This window comes from Somniosus microcephalus, chromosome 11, assembly GCF_052327205.1.
Source record: "Somniosus microcephalus isolate GS21.2 chromosome 11, FLI_Smic_1.0, whole genome shotgun sequence".
NCBI lineage: Eukaryota > Metazoa > Chordata > Chondrichthyes > Squaliformes > Somniosidae > Somniosus > Somniosus microcephalus.
In genome coordinates, this window is record NC_140997.1 from 128436322 (window position 1) to 128455851 (window position 19530).

The 19530-nt window shown below is 50.4% G+C and overlaps 1 protein-coding gene across 2 annotated transcripts in view; it reads right to left on the minus strand.

Annotated features, from left to right (window-relative positions):
- Window positions 1-6938: 6938 nt before the first annotated feature.
- grm2a (glutamate receptor, metabotropic 2a) overlaps window positions 6939-19530 on the minus strand; it is a 40588-nt gene continuing 27996 nt past the window's right edge. Inside the window, exons 2-5 of one of the 2 annotated variants that reach the window (XM_086001247.1) lie at window positions 12745-13582; window positions 10433-11496; window positions 7538-7693; window positions 6939-7037 (exon numbers count right to left, since the gene is read on the minus strand). In XM_086001247.1, coding sequence (XP_085857373.1) covers window positions 6939-7037; window positions 7538-7693; window positions 10433-11496; window positions 12745-13582 — 2157 coding nt within the window. Of the gene's footprint in view, window positions 7038-7518; window positions 7694-10432; window positions 11497-12744; window positions 13583-19530 lie in introns of both variants that reach the window. The other variant, XM_086001248.1, reaches the window with a different exon arrangement.

The following is a 19530-nucleotide window of genomic DNA, read 5'->3' on the forward strand; positions in this document are numbered from 1 at the left end:
TGTCCATTGTGTCCCTGACACCCGAGGTCTCCCTGTCCACTCTGATGTCCATTGTGTCCGTGACACCCTAGGTCTCCCTGTCCACTCTGATGTCCATTGTGTCCCTGACACACTAGGTCTCCCTGTCCACTCTGATGTCCATTGTGTCCCTGACACCCTCGGTCTCCGTGTCCACTCTGATGTCCATTGTGTCCCTGACACCCTCGGTCTCCGTGTCCACTCTGATGTCCATTGTGACCCTGACACCCGAGGTCTCCCTGTCCACTCTGATGTCCATTGTGTCCGTGACACCCTAGGTCTCCCTGTCCACTCTGATGTCCATTGTGTCCCTGACACACTAGGTCTCCCTGTCCACTCTGATGTCCATTGTGTCCCTGACACACTAGGTCTCCCTGTCCACTCTGATGTCCATTGTGTCCCTGACACCCTCGGTCTCCCTGTCCACTCTGATGTCCATTGTGTCCCTGACACCCTCGGTCTCCGTGTCCACTCTGATGTCCATTGTGACCCTGACACACTAGGTCTCCCTGTCCACTCTGGTGTCCATTGTGTCCCTGACACCCTCGGTCTCCGTGTCCACTCTGATGTCCATTGTGTCCCTGACACCCTCGGTCTCCGTGTCCACTCTGATGTCCATTGTGTCCCTGACACCCTAGGTCTCCCTGTCCACTCTGATGTCCATTGTGTCCCTGACACCCTCGGTCTCCCTGTCCACTCTGATGTCCATTGTGTCCCTGACACCCTAGGTCTCCCTGTCCACTCTGATGTCCATTGTGTCCCTGACACCCTCGGTCTCCCTGTCCACTCTGATGTCCATTGTGTCCCTGACACCCTCGGTCTCCGTGTCCACTCTGATGTCCATTGTTTCCCTGATACCCTCGGTCTCCCTGTCCAATCTGATGTCCATTGTGTCCCTGATACCCTCGGTCTCCCTGTCCAATCTGATGTCCATTGTGTCCCTGATACCCTAGGTCTCCGTGTCCACTCTGATGTCCATTGTGTCCCTGACACCCTCGGTCTCCGTGTCCACTCTGATGTCCATTGTGTCCCTGACACCCTCGGTCTCCCTGTCCAACTGATGTCCATTGTGTCCCTGATACCCTAGGTCTCCGTGTCCACTCTGATGTCCATTGTGTCCCTGATACCCTAGGTCTCCCTGTCCACTCTGATGTCCATTGTGTCCCTGACACCCTCGGTCTCCCTGTCCACTCTGATGTCCATTGTGTCCCTGACACCCTAGGTCTCCCTGTCCAATCTGATGTCAATTATGTCCCTGACACCCTCGGTCTCCCTGTCCACTCTGATGTCCATTGTGTCCCTGACACCCTCGGTCTCCCTGTCCACTCTGATGTCCATTGTGTCCCTGACACCCTCGGTCTCCCTGTCCACTCTGATGTCCATTGTGTCCCTGACACCCTCGGTCTCCGTGTCCACTCTGATGTCCATTGTGTCCCTGACACCCTCGGTGTCCCTGTCCACTCTGATGTCCATTGTGTCCCTTAAACCCTCGGTCTCCCTGTCCACTCTGATGTCCATTGTGTCCCTGACACCCTCGGTCTCCCTGTCCACTCTGATGTCCATTGTGTCCCTGTCACCCTGGGTCTCCCTGTCCACTCTGATGTCCATTGTGTCCCTGACACCCTAGGTCTCCCTGTCCACTCTGATGTCCATTGTGTCCCTGACACCCTCGGTCTCCCTGTCCACTCTGATGTCCATTGTGTCCCTGACACCCTCGGTCTCCGTGTCCACTCTGATGTCCATTGTGTCCCTGACACCCTCGGTGTCCCTGTCCACTCTGATGTCCATTGTGTCCCTTAAACCCTCGGTCTCCCTGTCCACTCTGATGTCCATTGTGTCCCTGACACCCTCGGTCTCCCTGTCCACTCTGATGTCCATTGTGTCCCTGTCACCCTGGGTCTCCCTGTCCACTCTGATGTCCATTGTGTCCCTGACACCCTCGGTCTCCCTGTCCACTCTGATGTCCATTGTGTCCCTGACACCCTCGGTCTCCCTGTCCACTCTGATGTCCATTGTGTCCCTGACACCCTCGGTCTCCGTGTCCAATCTGATGTCCATTGTGTCCCTGACACCCTCGGTCTCCCTGTCCACTCTGATGTCCATTGTGTCCCTGACACACTAGGTCTCCCTGTCCACTCTGATGTCCATTGTGTCCCTGACACCCTAGGTCTCCCTGTCCACTCTGATGTCCATTGTGTCCCTGACACCCTAGGTCTCCGTGTCCATTCTGATGTCCATTGTTTCCCTGACACCCTCGGTCTCCGTGTCCACTCTGCTGTCCATTGCTTCCCTGACACCCTCGGTCTCACTGTCCACTCTGAAGTCCATTGTGTCCCTGACACCCTCGGTCTCCGTGTCCACTCTGATGTCCATTGTGTCCCTGACACCCTAGGTCTCCCTGTCCACTCTGATGTCCATTGTGTCCCTGACACCCTCGGTCTTCCTGTCCACTCTGATGTCCATTGTGTCCCTGACACCCTCGGTCTCCCTGTCCACTCTGATGTCCATTGTGTCCCTGACACCCTAGGTCTCCCTGTCCACTCTGATGTCCATTGTGACCCTGACACCCTCGGTCTCCCTGTCCACTCTGATGTCCATTGTGTCCCTGACACCCTCGGTCTCCCTGTCCACTCTGATGTCCATTGTGTCCCTGACACCCTCGGTCTCCCTGTCCACTCTGGTGTCCATTGTGTCCCTGACACCCTAGGTCTCCCTGTCCACTCTGGTGTCCATTGTGTCCCTGACACCCTCGGTCTCCCTGTCCACTCTGATGTCCATTGTGTCCCTGACACCCTAGTTCTCCCTGTCCACTCTGATGTCCATTGTGTCCCTGACACCCTGGGTCTCCCTGTCCACTCTGATGTCCATTGTGTCCCTGACACCCTAGGTCTCCGTGTCCACTCTGATGTCCATTGTGTCCCTGACACCCTCGGTCTCCGTGTCCACTCTGATGTCCATTGTGTCCCTGACACCCTAGGTCTCCCTGTCCACTCTGATGTCCATTGTGTCCCTGACACACTCGGTCTCCCTTTCCACTCCGATGTCCATTGTGTCCCTGACACACTCGGTCTCCCTGTCCACTCTGATGTCCATTGTGTCCCTGACACCCTAGGTCTCCGTGTCCACTCTGATGTCCATTGTGTCCCTGACACCCTCGGTCTCCCTGTCCACTCTGATGTCCATTGTGTCCCTGACACCCTAGGTCTCCCTATCCACGCTGGTGTCCATTGTGTCCCTGACACCCTCGGTCTCCGTGTCCACTCTGATGTCCATTGTGTCCCTGACACCCTAGTTCTCCCTGTCCACTCTGATGTCCATTGTGTCCCTGACACCCTCGGTCTCCCTGTCCACTCTGATGTCCATTGTGTCCCTGACACCCTAGGTCTCCCTGTCCACTCTGGTCTCTACAGCCAATGTGGATTCTTTGCTCTACCTGCACTCCTTCCTGTCTTCTTCTACTCTTAATCATTCAGAATTTCTCCCAGGTTTGGATTGGCTTATGCTGGATTCACTAAGTTTTATGCTGTCTGTGTCAAATGAACCATCTAGAACAGTGGTTTAATGCAAACAAATAACATGATAACCTATACATACAATTCTGACATTACACTATTACTTTTTAAATAATTGGCATTCCCTGGTGTGTTAATAGGAAACAATTGAACTGCCAGCACGATCCCAGTAATGCTCAGATTTCTCTGGACCCATGTTCTTCCATTAAGACCAATGGTACAAGACAGAAACATGTTCTTCACAGATTCTGTGCCAACTACCCTGAACAGAAGAAACTGAAAAGATTTGACACCAGCACCTGTACCTCAGTCTTATTGTCAAAGCTGTCGTGCTGTCCTCACTGCCTTCTGATGATATCATGGTTTGATCCTTATATTTACTGTTAGTACCTGTTCAACTCATGACATCATAGACTCAGAGCACAGAAGGAGACCATTCAGCCCATCCTGCCTGTGCCGGCTCTTTAAAAGAGCGATCCAATGAGTCCCGCTCCCCTGCGCTGTCCCCATAGCCCTGCAAATGTTTTCTTTTCAAGTATATTTCCAATTCACTCTTCAAAGTTACTATTGAATCTGCTTTCACCACCCTTTCAGGCCGTCCTTGTGGCCTCTCTTGAGTGAGCTTGTCAGTTTGTGTGAAGGTTTAGGGACATAGGACCCTTATGGTCTTCAGGAAGAGCAATCGAAAAGTTGAGGTGGGAACATTTGAAAGGTAAGTGGCCCCAATACCTCATCTGGTAAATTCAATGGCTCGTGTGGAATGGAGCTGGAGAATCTGGGAAGTTCCCAGATTGTTGTCCTTAGAGCAGAGAAGGTTAAGGGGTGATTGAATAGAGGAGTTCAAAGTTATGAGGGGTTTTGATAGAGCAGATAGGGAGGAACGGTTTCCACTGGCTGGAGGGTCGGTAACCAGAGGACACAGATTTAACATAATTGACAAAAAAGCCAGCGGGGAAATGAGGATTTTTTTTACGCAGCGAGTTGTTATGATCTGGAATTCACTGCCTGAAAGGGTGGTGGAAGCAGATTCAAGAGTAACATTCAAAAGGAAATTGGAAATATACTTGAAAAGGAATGAATTGCAGGGCTATGGGGAAAGAGCAGGGGAGTGGGAATAATTGGACAGCTCTTTGAAAGCCAACACAGACACGATGGGCCGAATGGCCCCCTACTGTGCTGTATGATCCTATGATTCTAGTCTATGGTTTGATCCCCATTGTATACTGATTCAGCTCATATCAGCCGGGGAAAGAGGAGCAGTTAGGGATATTTGATTTGGCCTAGGCTAGGGAGGGGAAACAGCAGCCAAGGCTCCCGTACCGATCGCTACCCAGTCATTCCTGTTGCACAGTGAACATGTTTATGTCAGATGAGGACAGGCTTGGGCTCAGCTGTGATGCTCGGCTGGGTTTTATACCCCAACACCACTCACTGCCTTGGTGTACTTATCAACAATGGCTCCTTGGGCAGGTACTAGAGGGTTGGTGGCAATAAACAGGAGCTGCCAAGGCCTCTGGATGGTGATTTACATAGAGAATTAGAACGATCTCCAATATACTGGTTAAAACAAATACCCATAAAATCATAGAGTCTTACTGCACAGGAGGCCATCCAGCCCATCGTGCCTGTGCCAGCTCTCCAATTAATCCCACTCCCCTGCTCGTTCCCCACAGCCCAGCAAATTTTTCCTTTTCAAGTACAGTATTTATCCAATTCCCTTTTGAAAGTTACTATTGAATTTCCTTCCACCACTCTTTCAGGCAGCGCATTCCAGATCACAACAACTCGCTGCGTAAAATATTTTCTCCTCACCTCACACCCCTGTTCCTCCCCCTCCTCCCTCAGCTCTTTTGCCAAATATCTTAAATCTCTCTTCTGTGGTTACCGACCCTCCTGCCAATGGAAACAGTTTCTTCCTGTCTAATCTATCAAAACCCTTCATAATTTTGAACACCTGTAAATCCTACAATTCTATGTAATAAAAACGGAATGGGACTCATCATGGGTAGACGTTCCGAGTCCTTGCCGACTGCTGCCAGTAAGTACCGGGAAGCTAGCGGGTAAGGATTGGGAAAATCTGGCAAATTCAGTCAGCGTAAGCCAGAGGCTGTGGTCAGCACCCTCAGGGGAGAGAAAGCCAGAGGCTGTGGTCAGCACCCTCAGGGGAGAGAAAGCCAGAGGCTGTGGTCAGCACCCTCAGGGGAGAGAAAGCCAGAGGCTGTGGTCAGCACCCTCAGGGGAGAGAAAGAAGTGGATTTCTTTTTAAAGTAACATACAGATTTTGACATCAGGGAATCACTCAGAACCCATTAGCTGCCAGAATTTCAGACTGTTGGGATCTACTTGATATTAGTTTATCCTAATGATTCCACTGACCTGGCACTAACCTAGAAGCAGTCACCAGTGAATAGGTTACAATATTCATTAAAAAAAACACTTTATTTACATTAATTACAGCAGCACATACTATTTCACAAGAAGTCTACTTATTAAAAACATTTTATACATTTAACAGAAAAAACAGTCACTTAAAGACTTTTACATTGTACACGTCTCTGGAGGAGTCGGGGGAGGGGTGGGGAAGGGGTGGGGGGGCGTGGTGGGGAGGGGGGAGGGGGGAGTGGTGGAGATGAGGGGTGGGGAGGGGGAAATGGTGGGGAAGGGGGACTAGTGGGGAGGGGGTGAGAGGTGGGGGTGAGGGGGAAGGGGAGGGGGAGGAGTGAGGGGTGGGGAAGGGAGGAATGGTGGGAGGGTGAGGGGAGGGGGTTTGTGGTGGGGAGGGGTGAGGGGTGGGGAAGGGGAAATGGTGGGGAGGGTGAGGGGATGGGGGTTGTGGTGGGGAGGGGTGAGGGGGTGAGTGGTGGGGGTGAGGGGGAAGGGGAGGGAGAGGAGTGAGGGGTGGGGAAGGGAGGAATGGTGGGAGGGTGAGGGGAGGGGGGTTGTGGTGGGGAGGGGTGAGGGGAGGGGGGAGTGGTGGGGAGGAGGGTGAAGGGAGGGGGAGGGGAGGGTGAGGGGAGGGGGGAAAGGGGGGTGAGGGGAGGGGGAGGGGAGGGGTGAAGAGGGGGGTGAGGGGAGGGGGAGGGGAGTGGTGGGGAGGGGGGTGAGGGGAGGGGAGCGGGTGATGGGGTGAGGGGAGGGGGTGAGGGGAGGGGGAGGGGGGGTGAGGGGAGGGGGAGGGGAGGGAGTGAGGGGGTGAGGGGAGGGGGGGAAGAGGGGGTGAGGGGAGGGGAGGGGGAAGAGGGGGTGAGGGGAGGGGGAGGGGAGTGGTGGGGAGGGGGGGTGAGGGGAGGGGGAGGGGGAGGGGAGGGAGTGAGGGGGGTGAGGGGAGGGGGGGAAGAGGGGGGTGAGGGGAGGGGGAGGGGAGTGGTGGGGAGGGGGGGGGAGGGGAGGGGAGCCTCCATCCAGTCCTCATAGTGACGATGTTGTGGAGTCCACTATCTCTCGCCCATTACATACAGTCGGCACGTAGTGCGCAGCGGAAACTGGAAAGAGAAATGACAAGTTTAACTCCGCGCTGCAGCATTTAAAGGGGCCCAGCTGTCAGGGTGCAGGAGTTCTCACAGCAGGACCTGTTCCTGTGTACACATTAGACACGGGTGGTGATAGGGAGCCACAATTGCCCTCGGTGTCCCACCCCAGGCTCATGAGGAGAGGATCTGACCTATTTACAATGCCCCCCACCCGCCCCCGCCCTGCGTGTTTAAATTGCCCACCTTTTAGGCTTAGGTGTGAATTGTGGTCACTTGGTGGGGGGGAGGGGCTGAGACTGACACCCCAAGGAATCAGACCCCAGTTAGTAGCGTGAGGAGAGGAAGGGAGAAAGTTACAGGTGCAAAGTGAAAACTCTCGCAATGTGAGCACTTTAGGTTATCTATGAAAATATAAAACATTCATTAGCTACGTTTAGAAGGAGTGACCCACAGAGGAACTGTGGCCATGTTGATCCTCCCCCCACCCTCGGCCAAGCCCTGTGGAGGGAGATACTCACCATGCGAGTGGACGGCCACTGACCCGGTCACACTGAAACGGCTGGTAGCCACCCGGTGAGTGACCACGTTTTTCTGGGGCTGGAAGAGGATGATGTGGATCTTGGGGGCAAACAGACAGCCCAACACGACAGAGCCACTGAGACTGACGGAGATACACATGGTGGTTGTCTGGACCTGTGAGGATAGAGAGGAAGAGAGTGTCAGATCAAAACAAGGACCACCTTCAAAACGCTGCTGCTCGGTAAAAGCCATGAACATTTTTCAGGTGTTTCTGCCCCACGGCAGATTAAATGTTCAACTAAGGCCTGTCTGCCTGTTCAGGTAGATGGACAAGATGCCCTGTCACGTTCCCAAAGCAAAACAGGGAGTTCTCAACATTTATCTCCCAACCAACACCCTCACAACAGGCTTAACTGGTTATTTATTTCATTTGCTGTTTGTGGGATCTTGCTGTGTGCAAAATTGGATGGTGTTTTTACCTGCAAAACAACAGTGACTGCACTTCTAAAGCAATTCATTGGCTGTGGGGCACTGTGGCATGTCCTGAGGACGTGAAAGGCGATATGTGACTCCAGTCACACACCGGTGTGATTGACTGTCAACTGCCCCTCGGAAGTGGCCCAGCAAGCCAGAAGGAAGCGCCACCATCTCAGGGCAGCTAGGCATGGGCAATAAATGCCAGCCTTGCCAACGACGCCCTGCTCCGAGAATAAATTAACAAAAATAGATAAAAGCAAGTTCTTTCTCTCCTTTTAATGTGAAATCGCAGACCCAGTGAGTGACTCAGCGACACGTAATGCAACACAACTGCTGACTGCACTTATCTATTACATCCAAAATGAATAGTTCATCTGCCAGCATGTATTATTAAATAATCACACATAAGAGCAAAGAAAAATCATTATTTATAATTATAAAAATCCAACATGATATTAATTGGCAGTGTTTTCTGCAGGGTTGAATCTGACTCAATGTGACCACAATATTATCAGTCACTAAGGAGATTGGTGTTTGATTATCAACACTGTGAGGATTACTGTTCCAGCATAAAGAAACACATCTTCCCTGCATGCCTCTCTTAAAGGTGCTTGTGGTATTCAAAGTTTGCACACTTGCCAATGTCTTTTAGTTCTTGGCTATGTGTGAGATATGGTGAGCATGACCAGGAACGGCCACAACTGGAGGAGAGCAGAGGGAAAGTCATGATAGGGAGATGGGAAGGGAAGCAAAAAGGTGATCAGGTGTAATGATACATGGGGAGTGGGTAGAGGAGGTCACAGGGTCATACTCAGTGAGTGGGTGGAGGAGGTCACAGGGTCATACATGGGGAGTGGGTGGAGGAGGTCACAGGGTCATACACGGGGAGTGGGTGGAGGAGGTCACAGGGTCATACATGGGGAGTGGGTGGAGGAGGTCACAGGGTCATACATGGGGAGTGGGTGGAGGAGGTCACAGGATCATACACGGGGAGTGGGTAGAGGAGGTCACAGGGTCATACACGGGGAGTGGGTAGAGGAGGTCACAGGGTCATACATGGGGAGTGGGTAGAGGAGGTCACAGGGTCATACATGGGGAGTGGGTAGAGGAGGTCACAGGGTCATACACGGGGAGTGGGTGGAGGAGGTCACAGGGTCATACATGAAGAGAGGGTAGAGGAGGTCACAGGGTCATAAATGATTGGAAGAGTGGTCAAGGAGATCAGGCCGATTCACAACTGGAGAAGAGGGCAGACAAGACTCGGTAAGCCATAACTGGGGAGAGCCATTAAAAACTCAAAATTAGACGTGGTGGGTGGGGAAAAAACCAGCCACGGCATTGTCAAGTCCAATGATAGGGGAGACCAGGTGATTCAGAATGTGAGGAGGAGGCAATGGAAGTAGAATCACAAACAAGCACGGAGGGGGTAAAACCTCACCAGAATCACTACCAGGGGAGTGTAAGTGAGTTGTAGCAGAATTAAACCAGTGGCTGGGGTCCCTGTCCAGAGAAGTGGGTTAAACATTAGCTTTTCCCCAATGGGACAGAGAAATTCTCCTGTCAGCTGATGTAAGGGTCCGATGGGAGGTGATTTCGGGCAGTCTCAATTCAGTTCTTAGCCTACAGCACAAAACCACCTCTACCTCCGCACTACTGGCAATCGCACTCAGAGAGACCACAAGATGGCTGGTGTGGAAAAATAAAAAATGTCACACCAGCGTAGCATGGGTGCTCTTAGATGCATTTTAGATAAGTTCATGAGGGTGAAAGGAACAGAAGGGTATGCTAATAGGGTGAGATGAAGTAGATTGGGAGGAGGCTCGTAAGGAGCACAAACTCTGGCATGGAGCAGTTGGGCCAAATGCCCTGTTTCTGTGCTGTAAATCCTATGTAATCCTTTCGAGGTTAGGGCTGAGGTGCATTGGAGGGTGGAGTGGAGGGTGCTTTGCTCTAACTCTGGCTGTGTCGTGCCTGATGTAAGAGTGCTTGATGCTCACTCTGGGTGCCTGAAAAGGGAAGAGTTCCATTCCCCAGCGCTAACATGCCTCATCTCGACGAGCACACAAATTTAAAAAAAATAATCAGTGGGTCGATGGTGGATCAGGTTGACTCACACGCAGGGGACAGGATAGAGAAAACCAGAGGAACACGAGGGCAGGGGGAAATGATTGGCGCTGCAGTAAAGTGCGGGAGCGCAGGTGAGCCACAGAGTTATACCTTGGGGACCATGAGGATTTGTAAAAGATTAAATATTTCGTAGAAAATTGCAGCAGAAGTGGACTGAGATTGGGATTCAGGACAATGGGGTAAAAATGAGAACTGTCTCCAAAACTTGAGGCAGCTGACAAGTAATTCAAGAGCTCAGTAATTAGAGGTCGGGGCCAGTTTAGGTTTGGTTCCCCACTGGTAGAATAAGGGTCTTGGTGTGTTCCTTACCCTGTAGTCGCTGGAAGTGACATAGAAGATTGGCAGGAAGGCCAGCCAGATGATGCATGTGGTGTACATGGTGAACCCAATAAACTTGGCCTCGTTGAAATTCTCAGGACATTTCCTGGTTTTGAAGGCATACACAGTGCAGAGTACAATGAGAACCACGGTGTACGTCAGCGAGGTGAGCATGCTGGACTCCTTGGTGTTGCACTTGAGAGTGACAATGTCCCGTTTCTCAGGTGTCGTCTCCTTCCTGGTGCCGGGCATCTCCACCACAAGCCACACGGTGACGACAATCAATTGGCAAGAGATCAGTGCCAAGCAGATCACCACCTGGGAAGTTGGGCTGATCCATCGTGGCCTCTGCGTCCCATCTTTTACACCGTTGAAGATTCTGGCGATGCGGTTCGTCTTGGTGAGCAGTGCTGAGTAACAAACTGCAAAGGAGGACCCCAATCCCAAGCGCCGCAAAGTGCAGACCGCAGTCGAGGGTTTTGCGATGAAGATTAAGGTCATGCTGTAGCACATCAGGACTCCAATGAGAAGGATGTAACACAGCTCTCGCCCCGAAGCCCTCACCACTGGGGTGTTATTGTTTTTAACAAAGATCCCAAACACGCAGAGGGTAGAGATGAAACCCAGGCAGGAGATGGTGATGGGCCCAATGGCCCAAGCATCCTCCCATTTGATATACTCTTCAGGAAGGTCATAGCAGGTGCTGAGATCCTCAGTGGGCCACCTTCCAGGCCCGCAGTCCACACAAGTGAATTCATCGTAGAGAAACTCATAAGGATGGCAGGCAATGCAGAGCCAGCAGCAGACATCTCCAGGCTGCATGCTCTTAGCTTCGTTCTTGGCACAGGGGTCACTGCACTGAGATGTTGGGATGGATGACTTGGCCCAGGGAATCAAGCTGGTGTTCAATGTGAGATCTTCTCCCCAGTAACCAACCTTCTGATAGGCATACCTCCCACCTTTAGACTGAAAGTTGAAGATATTGTACCGGCCGATTCCATCTCCATACGTATCAAATCGGATTTCGCTATATGTAGCGTGAGGTCTAAAAGGAGCTGGGGGGAAAAGAGAAGAGAACAGGATCGACAGGGTCTCTCAAATAAATTAACTCAGTGAGATAACAAGTTCAGATTAAGACAAGCATGAGATCAGACCTGAGGTGATGGGATCCTTACTATGTTGAAATCAAAGTTCATCACACCATCTACTCTGTGAATTAATTTTCCCCAGAATTAATTTCTTTAGTCATTTCTACAACTGGCAGACTTTTAAACCCAAATTTAGCATCATCTGAGCACTACTTGATTGACCTCCTCCCCTAATCTTTCCAAACTTGAAGGTGTCCTGTGCTATTTTCCACCCAGCAGAACCTCACCCAAATGGTCATTCTTCATGAGTGAGTCTAGACAGAGAGTGTTGGTAGACTATTCAACTATAAATACAGCACACTCTCCAGCAGGTGTTATGGGATAATGATCAGGAGGCCAAGCACTGCCTGATTTGTCCCCTCCCTAGTCCTGGGGTACTGAGGCAAATGATCATGCCCCAAATGGTGCCACCACTGACATCAGCCTACTCAGCTGGGGTCAAATCTGGGTCTTCTCTTGTGGTCCGCATGGCTCAGTTCCACATTGGGCAGTGAACCTACCAAGTGAGCCACCCAGGGGCACTGCTAACCTCAATTCAACTGGAATTCACTGTTATCACGTCCATCCCACTCTTGCTTGATTTTCTATCCCACTCACAACCCTCGCTCAGCCTTTCTGTGCCAGTGTGAACCTGCCCCATTCCACTGCCCAGATAAATCTAGCCTCATATTTAACATTCATGCTAGGGCCCATGGATGCTGTTAAGAAAGGATAAGAAATGAGCCAATAGGAAAGATATGGCCTATACACGTTCAGTGAAACAGGAATAGCACTCCAGTGTAGTACTGAGGGACTGCTGCACTGTCAGATGTGCCATCTTTTGGATGAGACGTTAAACTGAGGCGTGAAAGATCCCAGGGCACTATTTCGAAGAAGAGCAGGGGCGTTCTCCCTGGTGTCCTGGTCAATATTTATCCCTCAATCAACGTCACTAAAACAGACAATCTCGTCATTTATCTCATTGCTGTTTGTGGGAGCTTGCTGTGCACAAATTGGCTGCTGCGTTTCCTACATTACAACAGTGACTACACTTCAAAAGTACTTCATTGGCTGTAAAGTGCTTTGAGATGTCCTGAGGTCATGAAAGGTGCTATATAAATGCAAAGTCTTTCTTTTTCTTTATTGAAGTGAAGTAACAAGGCAGGACTCATTTACCATCAAAGTGAACTTTTATGATGTAATCCTTGTAAAACTTCTTCCCATTCATGGGCCTCATGTTCTCACAGATCTTGGTGGTGTTGGGACAGAGCACCCGTTGCATATTGTGAAGGGCATGAGCCATGGCATACACCGCATTCAACACAAACATGATCTTTGACTCCTGCTCGAACTTCACTTTTTTGAGGGAGTTCCTCCCGCAGTCCAGTGTCCTGAAGCTGCAATGGAACTTCTGTTCCCAGAACTCCCTAAACCAGGAATTCCTGCTGTTGTTGTAAGGGTTGAGGTTGACGAAATAGGTTGCAAACTCCTTGATGGGGTAGGCTGCCAGCTCGATAGTTATGGCCCCATTGGCTGCCTGCTCGTTGCCTTTGACCACATTCTCCAGCGCGCCCCAGCCATCGCTGGCCACCCACATGAAGGACACATTAAGCCGGCGGGCTGCGGCCAGCAGCTCACGAGCATCCTCGCTCTTTGTGAACAGGACCACCACTTTAGCGTTGGGCTTCTGCATCAGTGCTTTGATGACCCCGGTGTATGTCTTCTGGTTCATGGAGCGGCCCACTTTCTCTGAGGTGGCGATGCAGATGTTCCTGAAACGAGCCTCCTGCTCGAAGGCCTCGATGCCCGTCTCGCCATAGTCACCCTCAGATGCCACGGTGGAAATGTAGGTCCAGTTGAAGAAGCGCAGGATGTCAGACATCGCTTTCGCCTGGTAGAAATCCGGAGGTACAGTCCGTGCGAAGTAATCGTAGCGCGACTTGTCGCTCAGCTTGGCGCTGGTGGAGGCGTAGCTGATCTGGGGGATCTGGAATAGACGGAGCAGGTTGGCCACCTGGAGACAATCAAAAGAAGAGCATTAGTACACCTCACCGTCGGGCAAACCCCTGGACTAGCGGTTCCAGCCGCCTGACTGTTTGGTTGCCCAGTGTGCTGTCCAGAAATTCCTAAAATGTAAACCAGACACCAAAAGTCTGCTCCTTAAAACAGAAATCTAGTTCTTCCACTAAAGCAAAATGCTGCGGATGCTGGAAATCTGAAATAAAAACAGAAAATGCTGGAAATACTCAGCAGGTCAGGCAGCATCTGTGGAGAGAGAAACAGAGTTAACATTTCAGATCGATGACCTTTCGTCAGAACTGGAAGATGTTAGAGACTAACAGGTTTTAAGCAAGTACAGAGGCAGGGAAAGTGGGGAGGGGAGGAAAGAACAAAAGGGAAGGTCTGTGATCAGGTGGAGGCAGGGGTGATTAAATGACAAAAGGGATGATGGTGCAAATAAAGAAACAAAAGTCTAGAGGAGGAGTAAATGGCAACAGCAGAATCATTACCAGAACCCACTGTCTGGATAACTGGGAGCAGTGGTTATGATCTGAAATTGTTGAACTCAGTGTTGAGTCTGGAAGGCTGCAAAGTTCTTTCTAATATCTGTTTTAAATTCACTATTTACCCATTTAAATTTAGCTCGACTGTTCCTACTATATTGCCTTATCTTGAAATAATATTCAAAGTTTATATTATCCATAACATTTAATATTTGACATAGTTATTATTTATTTAGCGTATGTAGATGGCGTATAACAGGCCATTTGGCCCAACTGGTCTATGCCGGTGTTTATACTCCACACGAGCCTCCTCCCACTCTCATTACCTCTTCCCACCCTGTTCCCGTATCCCTCGATTCCCTTCTCCCTCATGAATGCATCAAGACTCCCCTTAAATGAGTCAATGCCATCTGCATCGATCACTCCCTGTGCCAGCAAGTTCCACATTCTCACCACTCTCTTTGTAAAATTCCACCTAAATTCTTAGTTTGATTTATTAGTTACTATCTTATATTTATACCTCCCTGTTCTGGACTCACCCACAAGGGAAACAGTTTCTTCACATCCACCCTAACAAACAATTTTTAAGACCTCTATTAGGTCTCCTCTTAGTATTCTGTTTTCCAGGAAAAAAAGAGCACCAAACTGCTCAATCTTTCCCAATAGTTGCATTTCCTCAATTCTAATCATTTGCTTGGAATGTGATACAGTAGCATAGTGTTAATGTCACTGGGCTAGTAACCCAGAGACGAATGATCCAGAGACGTGAGTTCAAATCCCACCATGACAGCTGGGGAATTTAAATTCAGTTAATTAAATAAATTTGGAATAAAAAGCTAGTATCAGTAATGATAACCATGAAACTATCGGATTCACCCATCTGGTTCACTAATGTCCCTTAGTGAAGGAAATCTGCAGTCCTTACCTGGTCTGGCCTATATGTGACTCCAGACCCACAGCAATGTAGTTGACTCTTAACTGATTCTGAAATGGCCCAACAAGCCACTCAGTTGTAACAAACCGCTGCAAAGAAGTATACTAAAAAAACAGATGGACCAGCTGGCATCGACCTCGGCACCAGTCACGACAAAGGCACACCCAGCCCAGTCAACCCTGCAAAGTCCTCCTCACTAACATCTGGTGACTTGTGCCAAAATTGGGAGAGCTGTCCCACAGACTATTCAAGCAACAGTCTGACATAGTCATACTCACAGAATCATACTTTTCAGCTAATGCCCCAAACTCCTCCATCACCATTCCTGGGTCTGTCCTGCCTGTGGTGGCAGCACAGTGGTATACAGTCGGGAAGGAGCAGCCCTGGGAGTCCTCAACATTGATTCTGGACCCCATGAAGCCTCAGGGCTTCAGGTCAAGCATGGGCAAGGAAACCTCCTGCTGATTACCACCCTCCCTCAGCTGATGAACCAGCGCTCCTCCATGTTGAACACCACTTGGAAGAAGCACTGAGGATAGCAAGGGCACAAAATGTACTCTGATTGGGAGACTTCAATGTCCATCACCAAGAGTGGCTCGGTAGCACCAATACTGACCGAGCTGGCCGAGTCCTGAAGGACATAGCTGCCAGACTGGGCCTGTGACAGCTGGTGAGAGAACCAACATGAGGGAAATACCCACTTGACCTCGTTCTCACCAATCTACCCGTCGCAGATGCATCTGTCCATGACAGTATTGGAAGCAGTGACCACCACACAGTCATTGTGGAGACAAAATCCTGTCTTCACACTGAGGACACCCTTCATCGTGTTGTGTGGCACTACCACCGTGTTAAATGGGATAGATTCAGAACAGATCTAGCAGCTCAAAACTGGGCATCCATGAGACGCCGTGGGCCATCAGCAACAGCAGAATTGTATTCCACCACAATCTGTAACCTCATTGTAGTGTATGTGCCTTTAAGTCAGAACTACTTTTTACAGCTCCTGTATACTGTAGTACCAGCAGTGACCACACCGGTATATAAGCTGTGCGCATGCCTCTGTACCCCAGTCTAGAGATTACCCTCCTCCAGTAAAGACCTATTATTTGTTAATGTACAGCATCCGTGTGATTATTTATCCACTGAACCACGGATCCAACAGTGGCGACGAGTGTCGATTCGAATCTACCTGCAACATAAAAAAAAAAAATAGTCGAGTCCAGGAACACGGGCGTCGACCGCGAGCAACCGCCCAGCAGTCAGGCAGAGATCCAACTTCGCTGGGGAGGCTGTGGAGAGCCGGGCTTGGTTCCCCAGCCACAACGAGCAGTAAGAGACCAACGACAGATCCAGAGCAGACCCTTCCCGAGCAGCGGCGGCTGGAGCCGACCGACGGCAGAGAGAGAGAGCCGAGCAGCGTCGATGGGGTAAGAAAGAGGGTGAAGAGAGCAGGGCACAGCCGGGGGTTGATCACCGAGCGGCGCCGAGGAAAAATACTGCAAACCGGAGAGAGAGGGTAAGAAACAGTCGGGTTCTAGACTGAGCGGCGTCGACAAATATCAAGAGAAGAACGCGGAGAGCACAGCCAGGGATCACGCGCTGATCAGGGTCCGTTGGGCGAAGCAAGGGGCGATGCCATTGAGCCGCGGAGAAGCAGGGAGAGCGCGGGAGACGCTATTGAGCCGCGGAGAAGCAGGGAGAGCGCGGGAGGCGCCATTGAGCCATGGAGAAGAAGGAAGAGCGTGGGAGACGCCATTTTGCGAAGCCGCAGCGGAGAAGACGGGCGAGCGCGGGAAGAAAGGAAAGCGCGGGAGACGCCATTTTGTGCCAGCGGAGAAGAAGGGGAAGCGCGGGAGGCGCCATTAGTGATAGTTAACGCACAACCAAGGATGCCGAAGAGTGGCAGTATCTCTACGTTCGACAATGAAGTCGAAGATTGGGCGACATATGTGGAACGTATTGAGGTGTACTGCAGGGCGAATGAAGTGCCAGATGCTAATAAAGCACTGGTTCTGTTAAATTCCATGGGTGCAAAAACTTATGGGTTACTGCGAAATTTAATAACCCCAGAGAAGCCGGTAAACAAGAATTTTGAAAGCATAGTAGAAATCCTACAGGAACACTTAAACCCCACACCGCTGCTGATAGCAGAACGATTTAAGTTCCATAAAAGGAACCAACACAAAGACGAAAGCAATGCTGAGTACCTAACGGAACTGCGCAAGCTATCGAAACACTGCCAGTTTGGAGCGGGACTAGCAGACACGTTAAGGGACAAGTTTGTGTGTGGGCTACAAAGTGAAGGAACCCAGAAACGGCTTCTATCAGAAAAGGACCTTATGCTGGACAAAGCTTTCAGTGTGGCAGTATCACACGAAGCAGCCGCAAGGGGCGCTGCAGAGATACAACGGAGACCGCAAGAATATGGCACCAACGAAATAACCTATGGAACAGGGAAGTGCTATCGCTGCGGCAGAACAACACATGACCAGAAAGATTGTTGGTTCAAGGACCAAGTGTGCAGACAGTGTGGGAAAGCAGGACACATAGCAAGAGTCTGCAGGTCTGGGAAGAAAACCCACAGTAAGAAATCTCCACAGGAGAAGTACAAAAAGGTACACCAGGTGATGGACAGTGGTTCAGACGAACAAAAAAGTGACACAGACTCCGGAAGCAAGGAGCTGGGTTGTCTGAAACTACATAATGTAACCGAAATGGAGGATCACCAGACTATCTGGGTTACACTCAAGATAGACGGAGTCCAAGTGAAAATGGAATTGGACACAGGGTCAGCTCTAACAGTCATAAATCAAAGAGACTACAAGCGGCTATTTTCACACATACCCTTGAAAGCTACAGAGATTGCCTTGAAGACATATACGGGGCAAAAAGTCTACCCCAAAGGGAAAATAAGGGTGAAAGTGACATATAAAGGTCAGGAAATACCTAAAATGGATATATATGTATAGCCAAATGGAGGACCACCACTGCTAGGACGTGAATGGATCCGAAAGATACAATTAGATTGGCATTCCATACAGGCACTGAAGGTTGAGGCCAAAAAGGATGACGACGTCACACCTGGACGACTGTCAAAAATGCTAACTGACGCAAAAGAAGTGTTCCAGGAGGGACTAGGAACACTAAAAGGAATAACAGCAACAATTAAAATAGAGGAAAATGCAAGCCCAAAGTTTCTGAAGGCCAGACCAGTGCCTTATGCGATCAGACCAGCGGTTGAAGCAGAGCTGGAAGGGTTGGAATGTTCAGGAGTACTGTCCAAAGTGAACTGGAGCGAGTGGGCTACACCCATCATCCCTGTAATGAAGAGGTCGTTGAGTAATACACCTGGGGAACCAAAGAAGGTCCGCATCTGTGGGGATTTTAAGGTGACAGTGAACCCAGTCCTTCACACGGTGCAATATCCGCTTCCACGAATTGAGGATATTTTCGCCTCGCTATCTGGTGGTAAACGCTTCACCAAAATTGATCTAGCCCAGGTGTACTTGCAAATGGAGGTAGAAGAAGCTTCGAAACATTACCTTATGATCAACACCCATAAAGGTCTCTATCAATACAACCGGCTGGTGTTTGGAGTAGCCTCGACTCCGGCTATCTGACAAACGGCGATGGATCAGGTCCTGCAAGGGATTCCAGGGACCCAGTGTTATTTGGATGACATCTTGGTCACGGGCAAAAATGACGGTGATCACCTCGCTAACTTGGAGAAGGTGCTCGCCAGATTAAAGGAATATGGGCTACGAGCTAATCGCCACAAGTGCGAGTTTTTTCAGAAACCGATCTCGTATTGCGGCCACGTCATCGATGAAGAGGGGTTACATAAGTCCCCTGAGAAGGTTGAGGCAGTAGTCAAGGCTCCAGCACCGGAAAATGTGTCACAACTGAGGTTGTTCCTCGGGCTGGTAAACTATTACCACAAGTTCTTACCAAATTTGTCTACGATATTACACCCGCTGAACACCCTACTGCAAACAGGGGTACCATGGAAGTGGGATGATGAACGTAGATGAGCTTTCCAGAAGTGTAAAGAATTGATCACATCAACAGAGGTGTTGGCCCATTTCAACCCAGCACTACCAATTCGTTTGGCATGTGATGCATCACCCTACGGCATTGGAGCGGTGCTGTCGTACAAATTCCCAGACGGGTTGGAGAGGCCAGTAGCCTTTGCATCTCGGTCACTAACCTCAGCCGAGCGCAACTACGCCCAGATTGACAGGGAGGCCCTCAGCCTAGTATGGGGAGTAAAAAAATTCAACCACTATCTGCATGGGCAGAAGTTCACCTTGCTGACTGACCACCAACCACTTGTCTCCATCTTTAATCCTAAGAAGGGCGTGCCAGTAATGACTGCACAGCGGTTACAAAGATGGTCCCTGTTTCTAGGGGCGAATCAATATGAAATAGAATATAAAGGCACGAAACAGCATGGGAACGCTGATGGGCTATCGCGCCTGCCACTGCCTACGGTGGAGGAAGCACCAGCAGTGGACCCTATCG